Source organism: Pogona vitticeps, chromosome 1, assembly GCF_051106095.1.
Source record: "Pogona vitticeps strain Pit_001003342236 chromosome 1, PviZW2.1, whole genome shotgun sequence".
Lineage (NCBI taxonomy): Eukaryota > Metazoa > Chordata > Lepidosauria > Squamata > Agamidae > Pogona > Pogona vitticeps.
The window spans coordinates 337,192,644-337,216,930 of NC_135783.1; the positions used below are offsets into that span (position 1 = coordinate 337,192,644).

The 24,287-nt window shown below is 40.3% G+C and overlaps 1 protein-coding gene across 1 annotated transcript in view; it reads right to left on the minus strand.

The window, feature by feature from the left end:
• Positions 1-24,287, minus strand: part of CCDC85C (coiled-coil domain containing 85C) — a 197,324-nt gene that overhangs the window by 18,895 nt on the left and 154,142 nt on the right. Inside the window, exon 3 of the mRNA XM_020812903.3 lies at positions 16,323-16,427. Within this exon, the coding sequence (XP_020668562.1) occupies positions 16,323-16,427 (105 nt within the window). The remainder of the gene's footprint in view (positions 1-16,322; positions 16,428-24,287) is intronic.

The following is a 24,287-nucleotide window of genomic DNA, read 5'->3' on the forward strand; positions in this document are numbered from 1 at the left end:
ATATCAGTGTGTCTCTCATACTAAAGAACTATTTCAACATATTTACAGGTTTAGTACAACTAAAGAGAGTGTTAAGAATAGAAGAATGTAGAAACAAAGCTTCCCCACACTCATGGCTACCTATAGAACAGAATAATACTGATGATTAAGAATAATACTAACATTACAGAATAACAGAATAATACTAACATTAAAGATTAAGAGCTCTTAATCTTTAATGTTAATTCTAATTCTCTTACTTTTCCTCAGTTCATTTTCCACAAAACCTGTACACCTTTCTAACTGCAAAACTACCATCCATTGTATTTACTAGTACTCTAAACACATTAATTTGTTTCAAAACAAGAATAAAAGCTTTCCTTATGGTTTTGCTTGAAGAGAAATAATTTTTGTCTCAGGAGATTCTATGATTCGGACACACTCACATCTTTCTGTGGAGCTCATATGCAGAATGTATTTTCACGTGGTTTTGAACAGATGCAAAAGTCAGGCAAGGTTGTGCAAGTGTTACTTATTTGTGACAAGCACAATATGGAAACAATTTCAACGATAAAAAGACGCTAGAAAATAGAGAAAAGTACTCACGTGATCCATACACAGAAAAAAAGTTCTGGGTTGAGTAATGCCTTTTGATCACTAAAAAGTCACAAACTACTACTTTGCAGTTATCTCATAAATGTATTACTCAATCGAAAACTATGTTTAAATGGCTATACAAGGCAGCAGATTTAAGTGTATCTTATTTGTCTTCTACCACATTTTTACCAAGAGGTTGGTTTCAGTCTATTCTGTTTTGATCTTAGTTTCTTCAACTACATGATGGACTATAATTTAAATAAAAGAATGTATTAAAAGTGGGACTGTGCAAAAGAGTGTGTTAAATAGCTATAAAGGTTAATGAAATATCTCTAACTTTTTTCACTGGTAGTGTGGTAAAAGATATATCTTTTTGAAAACTATACGAACCTGTGAATAGTTTGAATGTGAAAGTTAGCCTTTCAAAGCACTTGAGCATGTCTCAAGCACAGGTGGATAGAAAAGAAAAGGCACACTGCATAGTGGGGGTGAAGAATTATGCAGTCAATACATTCCCCCATGCAATTTTTCACTTTCAGCATAAGAATGAGAAAAGGTTTCACTGAGGTTTCTACAACTGCACAACATGTCCCTACACAAAAATATAATCTTTTCCTTTTGCGGAGCAAAGCACACACATACAACAAGCACAGAAGGTTCACCAGGATTGACTGAGTAAAAGATGCAAACAACTCATCCGTTGCTTCTAATTTTTTTAGAAAAAAAATTCAATGCAAGAAGATTGCAGCTGTTGCAATTTTGTGCAACTGCACAAGATGGGAAAAAGTCTTTCTTACAATTTGTGGGAACTCTAACTGACACTGGTAGAAAATACCTTGCCATTTTGCACAACAAGGAGAAACACCTTATGATTAACTGTGCACTGACTGTCTATGTGGTCGTACTTGTTCTTGTGTTCTTTCCATTTACACTTAGCATGGCGAGAGAGTTGTGACTGCTGCCAAAGATTTTTGCACAATTCCTAAAATTAATGAGCTTTAGCTGGTGAAGACACACAAACAGTTAACAGGATAAATTACCCTCACATGGAGGATGGGATATCTGTCTTTTGAAGTAAGTGATATGTCTCCAAGACATCTCCCAAAAATTCTGTTAACCAAATAGACTTATCAACCCATGCTTTCCAAAAGCAGGCATCTGCTTTTTATCTCCAGTCTTCGTAACCGTCTTTTACCACAATGAGACACTATAATCCCCCTAGAATGTTTTGTTGCCGAATCCATACTGAAATTGATTTGCAATGTAGGTAGTTCACATCACTGTCACCCGCACAACTGTAAATACTGCCCCCAAATTCCAGCCACTTCCTATGTACAGGGGTCCTCCCTCCTCAGAAACACAGACACACAAATATTGCACAAGGGACAAAAAAAAGTGTCCCAGGAAATTTACAGATTTTTGTTATTTGCTGCAGGTTTTTGCCTGTCCAAAGTTAGAGGCAAAAAATGTATTTTCAGAAAACCACGATGCAGTGATGAAGGAGAAACGACATACCTTCAGGGGCAGTACATTGACTGCATTCAGAAGAAACTAAAGTCCATCTACAGAGGAATAAATTGGAATTAACTGGTGTCAAGAAATACCCTACAGTACAATAAATGAACAGTTCACTTTACCTGCTTCATTTTACTTTGGTTTTCATGGGGCTCCAAAAATACTCCAATTTATTGATGCATGTTTATTAACAAGAAAATGCATCAATAAAGCAGACCTGTTGTTTAAACTTGTCTCTTCATTTTCCTCGCCTCAGCCTGTCCTTCATAAAGAGTAGGAAACCTCTCAATCTTCCTCCAGTTCAGGCATTTAAAGCTCTAACCAGGGAATCCAAAAGACCAACGGATTTCTGCAAGCCAAACCTTGCTTCTATCCAGCACCTGCAGTGTCTACTTGCTTTTCCAAGGCCTTTGGGAAAGAGAAGTGTCCCAGCAGGGCAAATTGATGGGAAATAAAGACTCTGACTCACAGTTGGCCTGCATTCCAGAAACAACAGTTAAAATCAGAAACACAATTTCACTTCAATCTTTTAAAGAACTAAGTAGGCCCTCAATAGGGACGTGGTAGCACTGTGGGTTAAACCGCAGAAGCCTCTGTGCTGCAAGGTCAGAAGACCAGCAGTCGTAAGATCAAATCCACATGACGGAGTGAGCTCCCGTCACTTATCCCAGTCCCTGCCAACCTAGCAGCTCGAAAGGATGTAAAAATACAAGTAGATAAATAGGTACCACCATGGTGGGAAGGTAACAGAGTTCCGTGTCTAGTCGCGCTGGCCACGTGACCACGGAAACTGTCTACGGACAAACGCTGGCTCTACGGCTTGGAAATGGGGATGAGCACTGCGCCCTAGAGTCGGACATAACTGGACTAAATGTCAAGGGGAACATTTACCTTTACCTAGGCCCTCAATATCACTCCAGCAGATCTTAATCAAAATGGCTCCCCAAATCCAGTCAGTCTCCAAAGTGTCTCTTTTCCCTCCAGTTTTTTCCACCGCACATGAGCTCAAAAGCCTTGATTCTCCTTAAAAGTAAAAGCTCTGGTTAGAACGTATGGTTACATAGGTGCAAGTTTGCTGAAAACAAGATTGCAAATCCAGAACCAGAAAGACCAAGAGGACAACATGAACAGCATTTAAATCTGCTTTTGTTTTCCCCAGATGTAAATCTGGGCCAAGATGTAAGTCTGGGCAAAGCAGAATCAGGACACTTCAGAGAGGCAGTTTTGAGTTCACTAGGAGAAATTCATGAGAACTACGTAAGCAGGCAATTCCCCCATACTTTGTATGCTTTTTTTAAAAAAATGGCTCAAAAGATTAGATAGAGGTCAGTTCCCCTTAAGTTATTTTTCAGTAACATAAAACAACAAAATAATAACTCTGTCTTTCAAGTGGCGTGTTCTTCGACTCTCTGCCCAAGAAGAGCCACTCTGGGTCAGAATAGCCAAGACTGACTGGGCTAGTAAGACTGCAAGAGAGATGAAAAATTACCTGTTTTGATTACATGTCCCAGAAACACCCAAGAGAGCACGGCCAGTGGCTGTGCTGTCTGGAAGTATTATGGTGGTGCAATCCACAAAAGTAAATATCCCCACCTTTGAATACGATTCAGTAAAGGATCAAGAGAAGATCACTATACAATACCTATAGACGTAAGCATATCAGGAACCCAAGTAACAAAAAAACAAACACAAAAAAAACCCCACCATTATTGTTATCGTCGTCCTCTGCACGATGGTATGAAATCCAAGCTGTGAGAGTTTATCACTCTTACACATCTGATTAGAAATGCAGGGTGGAAAAATTATAACGCACATCAAGGTGAGACAGACTAGACAACCTTCTCACCAATGGTTACAACCACACCCCTGTGAATGATGACCGTGTATTTACCTAGCAGATGATGGTTCATTTTCAAGGTCATACACAGGAAATCTGGGACAAAAACAACACTCCAAATATTTGGTGCTTTGAGCTCTGTTAACCACTTTGATGGAAGTGGTTAACAACAAAATCACAGCTGTCTCTTTTTTCCCCCCTGTGAATTCAGAAGTCAAGAAAGTAAAACCACTCTATGTGAATCAAAGCCTTTGGAAAATCTCCATGCATTCAGCATGAAGAGCCACTTTATTCTGATCTTTTCTCCTTGTCTTTCCTTACTACCCTATTTTCCCTTCTCTGAAGTATATCAGTTACTATGGAAGCAAACACTGATATATGCAGGGCTTAGCTGCACCAGTGCCATATGAGAATTCATATAATGACATTAGAAATGTGACTGTGTGGGATGACAATGTAAGATCCACATAGAAACACACACAGTACTAAAAATGTCACAATACTGATTAAATAAGTTCTGTTTACATATACCTGTATTTAGGTATTTGCTGTTTCTCTTTGATTTGCAATGCCACTTTCTCCCGCTATTTATATCACTATCATAACAATTCTGCCTAAAGGCCAGAAAGCGCACACCTTCTTGAGATACAATAATGTAAACTCTCTTTCTCTTCTCTCTCTCTCTCTCTTTAAAAAACAATGTAGTTCAAATGTATTTTGCATTTGGAGAATATTTGTTTCTCAGATGCAGAAGTTGGAATTGCAAAATCTAACTTCTTAAACAACAGAACAGAAGATGGGGGTCATTATTGGACATGGGTGGGGGTGGCTGAGGAATTCCTCCTTCAGGATAGGAAATAAGTGCCTCTCTAGACAACCCTGGATTGCAACAACATATTTCCTTATTTTTGATTATGCTAGCAAAAGCAAGCGGGACTACACATTTCTACTGCTGTACCAAATACTGAAGAGAAGAGGGAAGTTTAATCACACCCACTTTATCTTGAAGAACTTTTCAAGCAGTTCTAGCTAGTGGTTGTTCTGGGTTTTTTGGGCTCTTTGGCCATGTTCTGAAGGTTGTTCTTCCTGACGTTTCGCCAGTCTCTGTGGCCGGCATCTTCAGAGGACAGCACTCTGTGCTCTGGTGTAGTTGGCTTGGGAGTGGAGTATTTATGGCTGTGAGATAGGCTTTTGTCTTTTCCTGTAGATGGTTCTAGCTAGACAAATCATTGGTCAAAATACTGTTCATGCTCGTGTAACATAAAATTACACTAGTATAAATATGCCAGGCATGACACCTGGCATATTTATACTAGCTCCTGGCACAACAAGGGATTGTGCTATTCGATTGCACAAATGACAGACTGCACAATACATCACTGGAAGTACTTTGAGGTAGAGATTCGGCCAAACAGATGCTTGATGTTTCCCAGCCCTGCCAGCTCTGGCAGGTGCCCACTCAGAAGCAGAGCCCAGAGGAGGCAAGGTAGGGAAGTTGGAGTGCTGTCTCTGAGTAGGAGCTCCACAAGAGGAGGTGGGGCTGGGAAGCACCAAACCATATATTTGGCCAAAAAATGAATTGGTATGTGGTTCATGCTTGCCTCTAGTTAGCAGTTCAACATCAGCACTAGCACAGCTACTGTAGGTGCAACCTAGAGGTGCTTGTGCATAGTTGCTCAACAGGATTTTAGCCACTTTTTGGTTCCATTGTGTCCTGTGTAGAACCTTTAGTTTTCTTCATGCTGCATTTTGAGAGTTTTGAATTTTCACTTTACTCTTCTGAAATCAATTTAATTTAATACAAAAAATTACTGTGAGTTACTTTATGGGCCCTCCTATAAAAACAAATACTGAATAGAAAATGAATAAATACATAAAACATCCTAGCCTTTCAGTAGAGAAAGAAGTGACAGGAACTAGATTAAGCTAAAGGAAAGGTGACGGTGATAATTCCAATTTTTCACATGACTCACATAGCACATCTGTAAAAAAGTGGAGAGAGAAAAATTAACTCCAAACCAAGGATCTCTTTAGCTTCAATTGTAGGATGATTCATTCAGAAATGTGAGGATATGTCATCACACCTTGAAGTTTTAACTGTCATCACCATCTGGTGAAGAAGATGTCAACAAAAATATACCCTTTTCTCTGTTCTACTCCTTTCTCCCCAACTCTTTTTAGAATGAGACAGAGGTTCATTCATTTTGAGGAAGAACATACACTCATACCAGGGGAAGGCAATGAACTGTGAATGACAAGAGATACCCAGGAGCCACACCAAAAGCAAGAAATCATTCTTCCTCAGAATACCTGATGAGCATACAAGGCATGGAAATCAGGGGAAGGCTTCTGGTATTGACTTAGCTTCTTGCTCAACAATAATCATCCTTCCATATATGAAAATACAGTCGACTGTGTAGCACAGAAGGCAACAGTTATAAAAACTCGGCCCCAAAGAGTTCCATGGAAACTATCCTGCCTATAATAAAAATCTATCCCTGTGGCACAGGGATGCTGTTTTCTCTGGGCATCTTTATGTGGGTGTTTGGGGGTGGGGAGATTAATGAAAAGGTCCATATGGCTACAGCTCAATGTCCCAGCAGGCAGTGGGTCTCCTCCTCCCAGCCCAGCTGTCTCCCTTCAGCAGGAAGATACTTAAAGAGATATGGGCGAAGAAACATGGGAAACACACCTACATTATTCATTTGTATATCTTGACCTTCTCCCAAAAGTAATAAATGGCTCACAGGGCAGATCAAAAATATTTATTCTGTTTCACTGGGAAGAGAGAGAGAACGAGAGAGAGAGAGAGAGATTTCTGGGAGCTGTCTTCCAATCACATCTGGGGACCCAAGGTTGTGAATCACTGGTGTAGGATGACACCAATTATATGGCAACAAGTCCAGATATTACTTAAGTTTATTATCATTAATGGAAGAGAGCAATTCATAGCTTTCTTGCTCACCTTCCAAAGTGTTGTGACTTCCAATCTTGCCACTCAGGACATAAGATAAGATGTTTTAAACAAATGATGACCAAAGTGCAGCCCCCCCCCAATGTTGGATTTCAACCCCCAGCTCTGTAGACACACACAGAGGGCTGATGGGAATTGCAATCCAATAACATCTGCACTTTGCTAAACTCTGCTTCTAGGGGTGGTGTGTTTGTAAGATTTTTGGACATGTGAAAATGTATGTACTCACATAAGAGCATAGCAGACATGGGAGCGATATACATATACAGTGGGGTCTTGACTTGAGAACTTAATCCGTATTGGAAGGCGGTTCTCAAGTCAAAAAGTCTGTAAGTCAAGTCTCCATTGACCTACAGTGCATTGAAAACCGATTAATCCCGTAACAGGCCGGTTTTGTTCCATTTTGGTTTTTTTCTGGTCTGTAGGTCAAATCTCAGTCTGCAAGTCAAACCTAAATTTTGCGGCCAGAGAAGTCTGTAACTCAAAAAGTCTGTAAGTCAAGCCGTCTGTAAGTCAAGGGTCCACTGTAGCAGGGAGTTCTTCGAACATACAGAGGAAAGCATGACTTCTTCAGGATGGGGGGGAAGGAGAGACAGAAGGAGTGAATAAAAATCAAGTACTGTTTGTGCTAGAGCCAGCGTAGTACAGCTTGGGTTTGGATGCAGAAAAGCTGGACTTAATTCACTGCTCTGCCATGAAGCTCACTGGATAGCCTTGGGCAAGCCATATTTCTCAGCTTTCCTTTTACTTCACAATTTGATGTGAGAATGAAATGGGATAATTGCACCCATCCTGTCTGGAGTAGTCGGAAGGAAGAACAAAGCGCTTTCCTCACCGAGCCCCCCTGCTGTACGTACATTTCTCCCACATCTGCTAAGCGCTCATGTGGATGCTCATATTTCTACATGTCCAGAAATCTTACAAACCACCCCTCCTTGATGCACAGTGGGGAAAACTCTGGCCCTCCAGATGTTTTGCACTTCAAGTCGTGTGCTTTCACTTAACCAGGCCCAATCTAACTGATCACAAGGTTTCATCTTGGCAGATCATTTTCAAGTTGTCCCTTATGATAATGATACTTGATTATTGGGAGGGGGGCAGGGAGGATATAATGGGCATATTTCTTGACTGTGTCCAGGTTCCATCTTGTTCAGTGGGAATATCAAACATGTATTCAGAAACAAGCAGCAGGGGCGAAAGGAGAGAAATATACATAGGGATATGAACACATGTGCGCACACACACACAGAGTAAGAGTACGTTTTTCATTACTTGGCAAAGAATGATATGGCACTAATCCTACCACATTACTTCCCCATTTTAAACTAAAAGAATGATAGGACACTAATCCTACCACATTATTTCCCCATTTTAAACTAAAGACATCATGACTGTCATTATAACAAGCCACATTCTTTAGAATTTGCTAACCAGACCAGCTTTTAAATCCAGTTTATAATCCCACAGTATCCAGCAATGTGCCAAATTATCTGTTTGTCTGCATCGTGCCCTCCCAGCCTGCCTGCCCATTTACTAGCAGAGCTGTTGATCCAAAGTAATTGTGACATTTCATTATTGGGCACCCACTCTTCAGATAGACTGCAGGCATCCAATTTAAAACAAAACAAAACCCACAACCCCAGCCTTTCTCTTTCATATTTAAATAGATGTGCTGTCCTAGATCACACTGGGATGAATTTACAAATGTAAAATGCAGAAAACCCTGCCACAGGGCACAGGCTGGGGAACACAAATTCTTACAGGCAGGAGAAGGAAGGTCAGGGGAGAATTAATATGGATTCTGTCTGAATCAAATGGGTGTTTTCCCCCCACTCTATAGCAGGCTGAACTTCTCCAGAACACCAAAGCGGCATTAGCAGGAAAAAAATGTGGTATTAGCAGGGGAAAAAAAATGCAAGGCTTCTCCCTCCCCTGCACCTCCTCCAATTAAGAAGGACTTTATTCCAGATGTTAATCTCTTTCGTGGTTCTTTAATTCACCACCTGTTAAACACACGAGGCAGCAAGCCATGTAAACACTCAGTAACCATTGAGTTTCTCCAGACGCCAAGCCAAGCCCATCTGCCTGCCCAGATCAGACATCCACCTGTCAGTCACAGCGTAGCTTTAGGGCCATGGCCTTATTCAGCGACGTCTACTTAAGCCACAAAAAAGGTCTGGATACTCCCTTTGGTCAATAAGGAAAGATAAGGCTTCCATTTAAAAGCAGGTGGGTATGACCATGTACACAGGAATGCACACACATCTACTCTCTTGCCTTATGTACTTTATAAAAAAGGTCATAAAAATTAATTAAATTAATAACAAAGGCTCCGCGTTTTCAGAGACCCAAATCTTCTTCCATAGCTACGCAAATGGTGCCAAATTGTCCCAAGTTATGGTATTTTGCCTCCAAACGTTGCATCTTACGCCAATGTAAGTATGCAAGAGGATTGACCATGCAATAAAACCCTATGCATCTCCGCAAAAAAGTAAACTCTGTAGGCGAAAGGCTTAATTTGAAAAATACTGACATGAAAACCTTAACTACAATTTACAACCATATTTGAAGACTACAGCAATTGAAGGGTAATGAATAATTCTCCTCGGGAAACCAAATGACTTTAAGTTTAAAAGCCAGCATTTCTCATTTTTCCCCTCTTCTGCTGTTGTTGCTGCATTCAAAGAGCTGCTTCAGATTTCACACTTCATTCAGCAGCCTCACAAAGTGATCTGTGTCTTGTTGGCATTAAACCTCCTTCTGTTCCGGTTTTCCTCCATTGCTTCCACCCTTTCCTGCAAAGTAGTACCTTGCTGACAGTGGGAACTGCTGTTGATCTTTACAGCAAGAAAACTAAACCGTCAAGATCCAAAGTGCCTCTCAAAACCAGCAAAGACCAAATACTGTTCTGCAAAATTACAGCCTATTCCGTTCGTTCGTTCGTTTAGTCATTAAGTTGTGTCCGACTCTTTGTGACCCCATGGACCAGAGCACGCCAGGCCCTCCTATCTTCCACTGCCTCCCGGAGTTGTATCAAATTCATGTTGGTTGCTTCGGTGACACTGTCCAACCATCTCATCCTCTGTCGTCCCTTTCTCCTCCTGCCTTCACACTTTCCCAACATTAAGGTCTTTTCCAGCCTATTCCACCACGCTGATTAAACAAACACCAGTGAAGTAAATTACATTTTGTACAGGGTCAGCCCAAGACATCTGGGAGCCCAAGGCAAAAAAATCAGTTTTGTGACCATACCTTTTTTTGTCATTGAGAGCAAAATAATAAATGAAATAACTGCTACATTGATGTAATGGAATAGCTTCCTGTAGGGTCAATTCAAGCACAAATGCCTCAAGCATTTGTTGTTCCAACTGTAAAACTAAAATGAAAAACATCCCACTCTGACGTTGAATAAATTTACACTACGCTCTTAGAGCAGTTTCATGCCACCTTAGCTGCCATGTCTCCATTCTATGGCATACTGGGATTTGTAGTTTGCCGAAGTTATTAGACATCTCTTTCCATTACATCTCTCTGACAGCGAATTCAAAGTACCTCACCAAACTGCAAACAGCAGGCTTCCACAAGACTGTACCACAGCAACTGAAGTGGTATAAAACTGCTATAAGTGTTAAGTATTAGGACACACATTCTGTTTGCTGTGGAACTCTTATGTGACACAGAGGATTCCATGGCATGATGTAGAGCAGTCGTTTTCAGCTAGTGGCATATGTACCACCAGTGGGACACCAAAGTCATCTAGGTGGGGCACAGGGTTTTTATAATAAAACATTATAGACTTATGACTTTTGCTTTGTTTGCTTTAATCAGAGCAATACATTTAAGGCCAATAATGTTGCTGCACTGTTTCCATCAATTATTTTTGTGTTTTAAAGTAGGTATGGAAAAAATTATACTCAGCATTATTATTGCAATTTTCTAGTACTAGAGGAATTTTTTTGTTTGTGTTTATTCTTAACGATAGTACTGCAATTTTTATGCCTTTAACACTTACTGTAAATGATAAAAATAACAACTGAGTGCTGGTGAAATGTATAGATTTCCTTCTGGGAGAAAATGAACTTCTTGTTTCTACCATGAAGGGACCCTGGTTCTTTGAGAGGGTGACTAGCATGATACATGATATGAAAGGCTGAGAAGCACTATTCTAGGCTCTAGAACACAGGAGCTAGAATAAAACACAGCTTGGAAGTGTTACATTTTTGACCACAACTTCCAAAACCTCCTAGTGGGGTCTTGACTTAAGAACGGCTTGAGTTAAGAACATTTTGACTTAAGAACCACTCTCACAGGAAAATATTGACTTGACTTACATACTTAGATTTGAGTTAAGAACTGAAAAAAACCACGTGGGAGGCAGGGAAAGTGCAAAATTACAGTCCAGGCAGTACAGTACCAGGCAGTCCAGGCAGTCCAGTACCAGGCAGTCTGAAGACTGTCTCCCAATCCACTCTCTAAACGCTGGGAGGAGTGAAGGAGCAGACAGGCACCCTTTTCACTGGCCAACAGTTAACTGAAAGTTCACATTTTCCCTGCCTTCCCTGAACCTTTCTTGACCTAAGAAAAAAAGAAACAAAATATCCCCCTCTAGTGGTCGAAGGCAGAATAGCAGCTTCCCATTAGTTTCTATGGATGGAAAAGAGCAGATACAGATCAAATGGTTTTCAATGCATTCCTATGGGAAATGCAGATTTGACCTGAGAACTTTTTGACTTGAGAACCGCCTTCCAATACGGATTAAGTTCTCAAGTCAAGACCCCACTGTACATTCAAAAAACTAACTTTCCCATGTTTGACCTTCAGTTCTTTCAGGACAACGACTGCAGTTCCACCATATATCCACCTGTCGCATGTTGCTAGGAAATATTATGTACAGCAAAAACAACAAGGACTTGAAGACTAATAAGTTTTATTTGGCATAAACATTTCTGCATTATCCCACTTCTCCAGGTGCCTCTGAAGACATGGCCCATAGTTTACAAAACCTCATGCCAAACAAAGCTTGTTACGCTTTAACTTGCCAAGAGAGCCCTTTTCTCCTTTCCTGCTACATGGAAGAGATTAAGCTTTCACTATGAGCCCAAGTTCATTGCGATTATTTCATTAAATCACCTGTTCTTCTTATATATCCAGTCACTGAAAAGCAACCTGAAAAACAATCAAGTAAGGAAATGCCACACACTCTTGCCTAGGTGTTGGATTCTCTTTCAACAGACAGAACCTGGTCCAAAACTGCACAGTGAGTTGAAAGCAAGTTTAAATTCACAGCAACTTCTATTAATGCACACAATGTAAGCCCTACTGCAGTAAAAGATGGTGCCCAACATTGACTATTTTGAAATGTTAATACAGCTTCCTCTGCAGTCTGTCAAGATTATAAAACAACCCTTCCTATGCTGTAGGACTTGCGTGTCCAGCAGGTGGTTGGACAGCAGAGGCTGGGGAGTGCAATGGCAACAGTGGTGTTGGCAGCATCTTCAGTGGCTGGGGAGAACCACCCTGATGCTGCTGCCGCCAACCTGTTCCTTGGCCACTATTGCTACCACCTTCGGGTGACAGGAGGGTTTTGTGTCACACCTCCACGTCCCCTGTTTAAATGCGAGGACTCACTTAAAACACAGGATATTTTAGTGACACCTGGGAACAATCTGCAAAGTCATGAGATTAGTACAATAAAGATATTCCTGGCCTAGACCACATTACACAATCAGAACCAGGAATTCATAGCCTTTCCTATATGGCAAAGTGGCCAGAATGCACAGCAAAGTATACTCTGAATTGGTTTTACCCCCTGCCGCTGTCCATGCGCATTCTTGCACAATAGCAATTACTATTAAACTGATTACAATTTATGGCGACCCTTTCCAAGATCTTCTACATAGGTATACGGTACTCAGAGGTGATTTATAAATTCATTATTCAGGTACCACTCTGGAACTATGCAAGCAGAACTAAGGGAACAGAGGCTGACTCTTCTCTTGGGAAGCACAGTGGGGAATCAAACTGCCAACCTCTGGTTCCACAAGCAAATACCAAACTCAATAAGTTAACCCAGCCAGCTACTTTTAAATACAGTGGTGCCTTGCTTAACGATTGCCCTGCATTACGACGAAATCGCTGTACGATGATCTTTTTGCGATCGCAATTAGACCATCGATCGTAAAATGATGGTCTAAATGGGTTTTTTTTCGCTTTGCAAAGATCGGTTCCCTTGTTCGGGAACCAATTCCACATTACGATGATCAAAACAGCTGATCATTGGATTTTCAAAGTGGCCACCAGGTGCTTAAAATGGCTCTCTGCTGTGTTTAGGGACGGATTCCTCGCTATACAGGCAGCGAAAATGGCCGCCGTATGGAGGAGCTTCACTGGACGGTGAGTTTTTACCCCATTGGAAAGCACTGAACGGGTTTCAACGGGTTTCAATGGGGTTTTCAATTTCGTTTTATGATGTTTTTGCTTAACGGTGATTTTCCTGGAACAGATTATCACTGCTAAGCGAGACCCCACTGTAGTACTATTCTAGTATACTTTTCTGCTCACCTGAGTAACAAATGCTCCTACTGTCTCTGATATGTACCTTAACTGGACCTTTCAAAAAAAAACACAACAACACTAGCTCAAAAGCTCTCTACTGCTTATCTTTATCTATGGAACAAGCAGTTGCCTGTAAGAAGATCCCCTCCACACTGGGTGCTGAATTGACAAAACACCATCTATATCATCAAACAAACAACATGCCGGAGATTAGAAATCTAAGACTTGCAGCTGGCTTCCCCTCATTCTATGGAAAATATTTTATGGACAGCAAAGCAAAAAGATGTATGGCTCTTAACAAAGTCTTGTTACTGTTCCTACGCTTAAAAATATGGTAGTGGTGGTGGCATAAACGTATTTCCCTAAAACTTCACAACTGGCCTGGTTAAATTCAGTTTCCACCAAAGATGCCTCTAACCATCATGAAAAACAACAATATATTACAGCTTCAAATTATTAGAATATTTCTTTATTTGAATACTTCTTCCAGGGAACTCAGTTACTAGAAGAGTAGATTATTCTAGGCTGGCAAGATCTCCACAGGTTTTTACTCACATGTGAAAGACACATTTAGAAGGAAAGAACTCTGAGCCCGTGGATTTGTAGCAGACATCATAACCCTGATCCGCATTCTCCCCACCCTTGGACTATAGCTGGTTGCACAGATATCACAGAGTTGGAAGGGACTTTAGATACCATCTAGTCAACACACCTGCTCAAGATGGGAGCTGCAGTACAGGGTGCAACTGCAAATACACATATCCAGATAGATTTATCCAACTGTCAAGATAGGTCTCAGCATCAGAACATTTCTCCTAATGCTTGGCCAAATTTATTCTGCTGCACCAATTTCCACCTAATGAAAGGAACAAACCTAAAGCAACCAAGACATCTGTCTGCCCTTAAATCTTCCACTTTCCAGACTAAACATAGCTGGCTGTTTCAACCAACTGCTTATCACTGGATTGGATTTCCAAATTTCTCACCAACCTGGTCACATTCTCCCTCTGATATTACTCCAGAAGATAATGGTCAGAATCCTACTGGTCAGATACATTGGTGTAAGTGCAATAGCATCAACTGCAGTGGTGAACTGCAGCTAATTACGAAGTTATTCATCAACTCACATGAGCAAATTCTGACTGCAATGCTACAGTTTAACCACTATGCTATGAGACACCTGAATCAGCATTGTAAGTTACAATACTGTATGCAGAAAATTAATGTAGCAAATTATAACTTGACCAGGCAGACACATATCCAACTTTCTCTATATTAGAAACCAATAATCACATATAATCATGAATAAACAAAGAGTCTTGGGCATTTTGTACAGAAAAGGAGGACATGAGCAAGTCCATAGGAGATGCAGACAATACAGTGGGGTCTCTACTTAAGAACGTCTCTACTTAAGAACAATCCAACTTAAGAACAGCTCCATTTGCTAAATTTTGCTTTTACTTGAGAACAGAAATCCAAGATAAGAACAGGAAAAAAAAAACCTTTCCTGCTCTTTTTTTAAGGTCATCTTAGGTTAAAAAAAATTCTCCCCCTAGTGGTAGAGTACGTATTAACCAGCTTTGCATTAGTTCCTACGGGAACTAATGCTTCAATGTATGAACGCACCTCTACATAACAAAAAAAACAGCCAGAACGGATTAATTGGTTTTCAGTCCATTCCTATGGGAAATTTTGCTTCAACTTAAGAACATTTCAACTTAAGAACACCATTCCAAAACGGATTAAGTTCTTAAGTAGAGGTTCCACTGTAGTTTCTATGGACGGAAAAGAGCAGATACGGATTAAATGGTTTTCAATGCATTCCTATGGGAAATGCAGATTCAACATAAGAACTTTTCAACTTGAGAACCACCTTCCAATACGGATTAAGTTCTTAAGTAGAGACCCCACTGTATTTTCAACTGATGATCCTCTCCTATTTTCCTGTGATTTGTTTCATTTTCGCCCGCCTTACCCAAGAAAAGCCATTATGGGGGGAAAAACAGTGAGCAGTAGGAGAGTATCCATTGTTCCTTTCTTAAAACTGCTAACATTTTAGCTTCCAAAAGTTTAACATTTCAGAATGTTCTGGCAGACCTAGATAAGCGATGGTCACCCTTTGTATATGTCATTTACTAAAATTCTTGGAAATTTTTTGAATTAAGTGTTTGCTGTGTTATCATTTGCCAGCAACTCTTACTTCAGCAGCAGGTTGTCAGTAATAACACTGTGTCTATTAAGTACTCGCTGTTACAGGAATAAAATAAAAGTATCTAGCTAAGGTATAGTAATAATTTCTTACATTTCAGTTAAGGTTTTCTGGTGGAGAGCAAAGTAATTATTGAATAACATTGATTGGATGACTAAACAGAAACATACCTAAATAGAAAGCGTTAAGCAGAAGGCACTTAAATTATGGCAAAAGGCAGTTTCTACTTCTGTTGATTTATTTTTCCTGAACATGTGCGTGAAAGAGTTCAAGAAAAGCATGAGCCATCTCAGAGTTTCAATGGCTGTCCTCTTAAGAAAACAGGGCCTTCTGAACAAGTGCTGTGTGCTATGACCCATGTCACCTGATCCTCATGGGGTATATGGCATCTATTCATAACCAGCACTGATTTTTCACATTTGCCAAGGGCATATGACAGGAGAAAATTCAGAGTAAATCCACACCAAGTGGAGCAACTATGTTTCCCCCCCCTGTTATTTTCTGTCTTTGCAGAACACTGGAATTAGTCACTTTTCCAGAAATGTGCTTTCTTGGTTTGGTTTGGTTTGGTTTGGTTTGCTCTGGCTCCTTCTCTTCACACCTCTAAGATTCCCACCAGGATGATTAAACCAGATAGATAGCTGTGTGCATCTTACATTTTGCATAGCATCTTGATACTGCGGCAGTGATGACAGCTGGGACTCAGAGTGGTATGGAGATAACCCTTTCCGCAGAGTCCTCAAATCACCAGTGCTTGATTGCTGCCAAGAAGAGAAAGAGAGAGAAATAGGACATCTGTTAGCCCACTGTAAATAAAATGAACTTCATTCTAATTTCAGGTCTTTACTTATTTCCCATCTCACCCCCAATCCCTCTTTTTCAGTATGATGAGTCACATAATGACTTTGGGCTGTATTCAGTGGTGATCACTCTGTTGATGGAAAGCATCAGGGAGCAGAGAGAAAAGTAGGCAATCTCCCCCTCCCCACCAAAAAATCCTTTTCCCTATCCTGCAGCTCTTTTGGACCACTGAAGATCCCTTTGGAGCTGATCTGGAGAGGTTGGAGGGGGGACGACAGGGGAGGGAAACCCCCTTCGAAATTGTTGTGTTAACATTCCAATGGCCTTCTGTCAATGGAGATTTCTTTCCATTACAAAATCTAGCTTATGTTCAAATCACTGACTAGAATATTGAATATATTTTTAAAATGGACCATAATGTTCTTATGCTTTCAAACATTGGAAAAGATATTCAACCAATTAAAATTCAACACTTATGCCTTTCCATGTTGGATGATAATTTTTTTTTTTTTTGCCCTTCTCATTGTACCTTGAATCTTTCATATTCGCAGCTTTTACAGAACAATTAAATACAGATTGAATATTTTTACCTTCAGTTGTGTTTCAGTAAGACTGGGCTCCTATGTTAAGATTTTAAAACAATGAAAAATATGCAGAGGTATGTACATATCTTTAGGAGTTCCTCTTCTTTATTTTGCAATTTTAAAATGTTAAAACTGTTGACAAACTCAACTGGAAGGGCTATATTTTTGAAATTCTTTCCTTTTCTGTTATCAACATTCCGCAAACAGTAAGAGCTTTAAAAATATTTAGAAATGATTCTCGTGCAAATACACTGGTAAGCAGGACATGTTTTTTGATAAGAAAATAACAGAAAGGGAGATACACCCATTCTCTCATTTTCTCTCTCCAAATGTGCTATATATCTGATATCAAATCCTTGACGACATGATTTGCAAACTGGGACCATGCCTTAAGAACGTCCTTTCTCTTCTCCCTTCTTTCCGCTCAAACTCCCCTGTCCTTCCCTTGAGCATCTTAATACTTAATACTATATCTGCAATGATGTAACCTGTTTAAAACTAACCAGTTTTTAAACCTACATCAGACTCTGATTAAGACGGCAGTTTTGAGTGAATTGTCTGGGAAGATAAGATAATGTTGTGTTCCTGAAGATTGTCTAGCAATATGTAATGCTGGCTTGCATGAGAGACCAATAGATGTTCCACGTAAGAGTGTGATATGGGTATAACAAATACTTATTCTAAAGCATTTCACTGCAGATCCATCTAACCCCTCATTCATATAAGAATAAATCCTTTTCTCTGGGAAAGGAAGGAAGTGGACAAACATAGATTACTAAAGCATATATTTCAAACCACATGCATTACATACTGCTAAACATCAGGAATGTTTGAAGCAAACAACTTAATATCAAGAGATCACATGATCCTTATTTTCCCCACTTCAGGAGGCAAAGAGGACTTGCACACTAAACCTGTACTCTGTCCTCATCCCACAAAAATAGATCTGCTTTTGCACAACGCACAGCCTTTGACACCCTACTCCTAGCCTTGCAAATCACCATTTTTATGAAGACTGATTCTTTGGGAAAGATGATAAAAACATTCCTGTCTAGGAAAGAATTTATTTTAAACAATATCACTGAGCTTCACAGATGATTTTCTTGGAACAGTGTATGGCTAATATTAACTGCTTCTTATTATCTGCTTTTGATGTAATTTGGACTGTGGCTCGGAATATTATAATTGCATGTGCTATACCTCTCTGCATTTAGCAGAGACAACTGTAATTTTTTGTACCTGTCTCTGATGGTGTAAGTGTGGGGGTCTCCAAACTTTTCAACATGAGGGCCACATCATGCATTTTAGACATTTTTGAGGGCTGAAGAAACACATGCACGGGCTACAGGGAATGGACCTGAGCCTCCGGCATTCGCCGGGCTGGATAAAAAGGCAAAGACGGGCCAGATGTGGGTCACAGGCCGTAGTTTGGAGACCCCCGGTGTGGTTGAACTGCTGTACTGCTCCCAAAACTCTACTCACAACCTGGATTCAGTCCAAGGTTGCCAGCTTGAGGTTTACAAAACCTCCATCCTTCTGAGATCTGTAAACTGCTTTAAGCACTAAGGGGCAGTATATCAGCAGCATGCTTTGCTTTTTAAAAAAATGTATGCCAGGTTGTTTGTTTGTTTGTTTGTTTGTTTGTTTGTTTATTTATTTATTTATTTATTTATTTATTTATTTATTTATTTGATTTATATCCCGCCCATCTGGTATATTTATACCACTCTGAGCGGCTAACATCAGCATATATACAATTAAAATAATATAAAGCCAAAAACATCAATTATTAACAAACCATATATTAATATGATATACATATCAGTGTGGGTTTGTCTATGCATATGTGGCTGTGTATATACTCTATCTACTGCTGTTGGCAAGAGTGGGCAAAAGGTGGGCTAAGGGCCATATACTGACTTCAGACTCCCCCCCCCCAAGAGGGTCCCACTCATCCCTGGGGAAAATGGTAATCAAAAGGGGATGCTAACAGTCATTACAGAGTCATGGTTGGTGATTTTGATGAATCAACTATAAGGCCTGGGTGTGGGGTTAAACTCATAAGCATCCAGAGGATACGTTGAATTTTGAGAACAGATACTGTAACACAGGGATGTGGTGGCGCTGCGGGCTAAACCACAGAAGCCTGTGCTGCAGGGTCAGAAGACCAAGCAGTCGTAAGATCGAATCCACGCGACAGAGTGAGCGCCCGTCACTTGTCCCAGCTCCTGCCAACCTAGCGGTTCGAAAGCATGCAAATGCAAGTAGATAAATAGGGACCACCTCGGTGGGAAGATAACAGTGTTCCGTGTCTAAGTCGCACTGGCCATGTGACCATGGAAGATTGTCTTTGGACAAAACCCTAGCTCTATGGCTTGGAAATGGGGATGAGCACCGCCCCCTAGAGTCGAACACGACTGGACAAAAATTGTCAAGGGGAACCTTTACCTTACTGTAACACAAGACTGGCGTAGGGAGAGTGTAATCCCATGATGAGACCGCTGCTCACCTCCAACTCTTAGTATATGGCCTACTCTAACATCAACTTCTATCATTTATAAGATGAGTAATCTGACAAGTCAAAACATTTTGGTAGCAATCCTCCGGGGCCCCAAGAAAGCACTACAAGGGCCACAGGATTTTGCAAACCCCCTCTTTCCACACTCAGAGAGAAGAGGCTATGAATGCACACAGATAAAATCAGATGGACTGATTCCCTAGAGGAAGCCACAGGATTGAGTTTTCAATTGCTGAGCAGGGATGTAGAGAATGGGACATTTTGGAGATTGCTTATTCATGGGAACGCCATAAATTGAGGGTCACTTAGTAGCACCTGACGACAATAAGGTCACCCACAAACCATCTTTATCAGATGGCAAAAATTCTGCCACCACCCCTTATTTGCTATAGGAGCTCTGAAGGCAGTAGGGAATGAAAAGGGACATGCTCTTGTCTTCCACCATGAGAATTAAAAACATCTAATATAATGGACACTGAAACATAAACTCTTGGATGGATGAGGCAGTTTTATTAGCAAGAACCATTTTCATTAACTTTATGGTTTTTGGAACCATATTGTTCTGAAGCTGCAAAAACACAACCTTTTAGTTTCTTATGCTCCCTTAATACTTCAAAATTGCCTCTGCTGCTACCATATTTTCTACTTCAAGAGAACTGTGATGGTGGCATGCATAAATAACTGCTGCAGTAAAACACCACAAAAATTAGTCCAGTTATATATTCAATAAAAATCCAGACACCTCAGGTTTTGGCCACAGATCTAGTCTTTGGTGCATGATAGTTTAGTTTTCTCTGACACACCAATGCTTAGAGGAAACAGTATGATGTGCTATTAGAACTCAAAACTCTTGGATGGAGACAAACTTGCAAGGTAACAAGCTTATATACTGCCCCATAGTGCTTAAAGCATTATCTGGGCAGTTTACAATTTAATTATGCAGGCCACATATTTACCCCCAGCAAGCTGAATACGCAAGCCTTAACACAGACTCTCACATTTACATAAAATGTTGGATTCTATTCTGGTTTCCAATATCATCTCATATCCTTTCAGACTACGGTATTTTTCCGTGTATAAGACACCCCCATGTATAAGATGTCACCTACTTTTCTAATTCAAAATTAAGAAATCTAAGTTGGGCTTAGCAAGGGTGGGGGGAAAGGGATCAAAGCACTGCGGGATCACTTTGATCCTTGCTTTCCCTTCCACTTGTTTTTGTTCTCGCCTCAGCTTGCTTCCGTGTATAAGACGACCCTTAATTTTTAGTCTAAAGATTTTAGACAAAAGTATAGTCTTATACATGGAAAAATACGGTAATTAGAAAATAGCTTGGGTGCAACCAGAAAACTGCAGCAGTTCACTGCACCAGTTTATGCCTCTGCACTTACACCAGTGTAACTAACCAGTCATATTCTGTTGAGTATATTTTTGGTTACATTAGCAAAAACTAGCCTAGAAAATATTTATCATTCCTGTTGTATATTCTTATTTATATTTAATTTTGTCTTCCTTTATCATCAATTAATGTTTGTAGTTTTAGAAGTGGTAGCCATATTAGTCTGTGCTAGCATGTCAGGCAAAAACAAAACAATAATGAAAAAATAATGAAGACAAGTCCACTGAAGAAGTGGAACTGTCCACAAAAGCTGACATTAAAAATAGCAGTTAGTCTTTAAGGTGCTGCAACATTTACAATCCACTTTTCCTCCAATGAACTACAATTATTGCTTATGTGGAATTTCAAGGCTCATTTATTACACCTTTAACACCATTACAATTCATAAGGAGAATTCCTCCACCCTTTTTGTCATGTATTCATTTTAATCATATAATGCATATCTGATTAGGAATACAGTATGACACAACAGCACGAGGAAGGAGGCAGTGGATGATCTTTTGACATCCTTGAGCATCACTTATCTTCCTTTTGGCCTTAAAAGAAAAAAGTGACATGAGCTTATCTTGTATTCATTAAAAAGGGTACTGTGAGCCATAGTTGAGTTCTTAGCCCACTTTTGTATGTTTGCTTTAAGTAGTTTATAGCCCGCTTTTTAACTGAACAGAGGCTCGTGATGCATCTTTAAAAATCAAAATCTCTTCTTATCACAAAGCCAGCTAGCTGGTTCAGTTTTCCATCTCTCTAATATTCCATTCAAATTTGTGCAAATAACTCATTCATATTGTACTCTGTGTTTTGTGTTTGATAACATAAAGGTTCTTAGTGGGTTGCAACCCCATATATTTTTCTTCTCATGTCAGCTTGGCTCCTTATACGTGTGTTTCATGTTCAGTTTTATTATATATTTGGTATTGTGACAGATTTATGACTAGAGCAGTAAGATCGAATTGATGGTGGGAATACTGATGAATGTAGCCTGGGGACCTCCAAACAAAGCATTCCAGCTTCCACACTACATGGAAAAATGGTATGACTTGCCTGTCCATTACCACAGCATTAACTAATAGTTAAACTGCATCGAAGTCCAACCTTGAACTGCAACCAATTCAAGACTCATTCCTATGAGAATGGAAGAGTTAGTGATTCAGGTATTACCCAAGTTGATATCTAATCAACCCTATCCACTACAGTGGACCCTTGACTTACAGACGGCTTGACTTACAGACTTTTTGAGTTACAGACTTCTTTGGCCGCAAAATTTAGGTTTGACTTGCAGACTGAGATTTGACTTACAGACCAGAAAAAAACCAAAATGGAACAAAAACGGCCTGTTACGGGATTAATTGGTTTTCAATGCACTGTAGGTCAATGGAGACTTGACTTACAGACTTTTTGACTTGAGAACCTCCTTCCAATATGGATTAAGTTCTCAAGTCAAGACCACACTGTAATGGAAAACACTCTGCCAGTACAATGGGAAGGGAAATAATTTCCAACAAGGAAATCCCATTGCTCAGCTAGAAATTTACGTATAAAATGGTGCATTTCTTTCCTATTGCACTGAACATAGTGACTCAAAAGTGGCCAACATCCCCCACACCAAAATCACACACTATTTGTAACAAATCACAATAAGGAAAACATGCAGTAGTTTCACTACTAAAATTAAATTACTGCTTAGAAATTCAAGGACATACACGTAGTCCCCGCAATATATACCCAACATTCAGTGGCCACAGATCATCCTCAGTTTAGGAGTTGCAGTTCCTTTCATGGATTGCTGCCTTGTCGTGGCGAAGGGGCTTGAGAAACTCAGAGAAGCTATGGGCTATGCCGTGCAGGGACACCCAAGACGGACAGGACATAGTGGAGAGTTCCGACTAAACGCAATCCACCTGGAGTAGGAAATGGCAAGCCACTCCAGTATCTTTGCCAAGAACGCCCCATGATCAGAAACAAAAGGCTAAAAGATATGACGCTGGAAGATGGGCCCCTCAGGTCGGAAGGCGTCCAACATGCTACTGAGGAAGAGTGGAGGACAAGTACAAGTAGCTCCAGAGCTAATGAAGTGGTTGGGCCAAAGCCGAAAGGACGCTCAGCTGTGGACGTGCCTGGAAGTGAAAGGAAAATCCAATGCTGCAAAGAAGAATACTGCATAGGAACCTGGAATGTAAGATCTATGAACGTTGGGAAGCTGGAGGTGGTCAAACAGGAGATGGCAAGAATAAACATCGACATCCTGGGCATCAGTGAACTAAAATGGACAGGAATGGGCGAATTCAGCTCAGATGATTATCATATCTACTATTGTGGGCAAGAATCCCGTAGAAGGAATGGAGTAGCCCTCATAGTCAACAAAAGAGTGGGAAAAGCTGTAATGGGATACAATCTCAAAAATGATAGAATGATGTCAATACGAATCCAAGGCAGACCATTCAACATCACAATAATCCAAGTTTATGCACCTACCAGCATTGCTGAGGAGACTGAAATTGAACAATTCTATGAAGATTTACAACACCTTCTAGAACTGACACCAAAGAAAGATGTTCTTCTCATTCTAGGGGACTGGAATGCTAAAGTAGGGAGCCAAGAGATAAAAGGAACAACAGGGAAGTTTGGCCTTGGAGTTCAGAATGAAGCAGGACAAAGGCTAATAGAGTTTTGTCAAGAGAATAAGCTGGTCATCACAAACACTCTTTTCCAACAACACAAGAGGCGACTCTATACATGGAAATCACCAGATGGGCAATATCGAAATCAGATTGATTATATTCTCTGCAGCCAAAGATGGAGAAGCTCTATACAGTCAGCAAAAACAAGACCTGGAGCTGACTGCGGTTCTGATCATCAGCTTCTCATAGCAAAATTCAAGCTTAGACTGAAGAGATTAGGAAAAACCACTGGGCCACTCAGGTATAATCTAAACCAAATCCCTTATGAATACACAGTGGAAGTAAAGAACAGATTTAAGGAACTAGATTTGGTGGACAGAGTGCCTGAAGAACTTTGGATAGAGGCTCGTAACATTGTCCAGGAGGCAGCAACGAAAACCATCCCAAAGAAAAGGAAATGCAAGAAAGCAAAGTGGCTGTCCAACGAGGCCTTAGAAATAGCAGAGAGGAGAAGGGAAGCAAAATGCAAGGGAGATAGGGAAAGTTACAGAAACTTGAATGCAGACTTCCAAAGAATAGCAAGGAGAGACAAGAGGGCCTTCTTAAATGAACAATGCAAAGAAATAGAGGAAGATAACAGAAAAGGAAAGACCAGAGATCTGTTCAGGAAAATTGGACATATTAGAGGAACATTTTGCGCA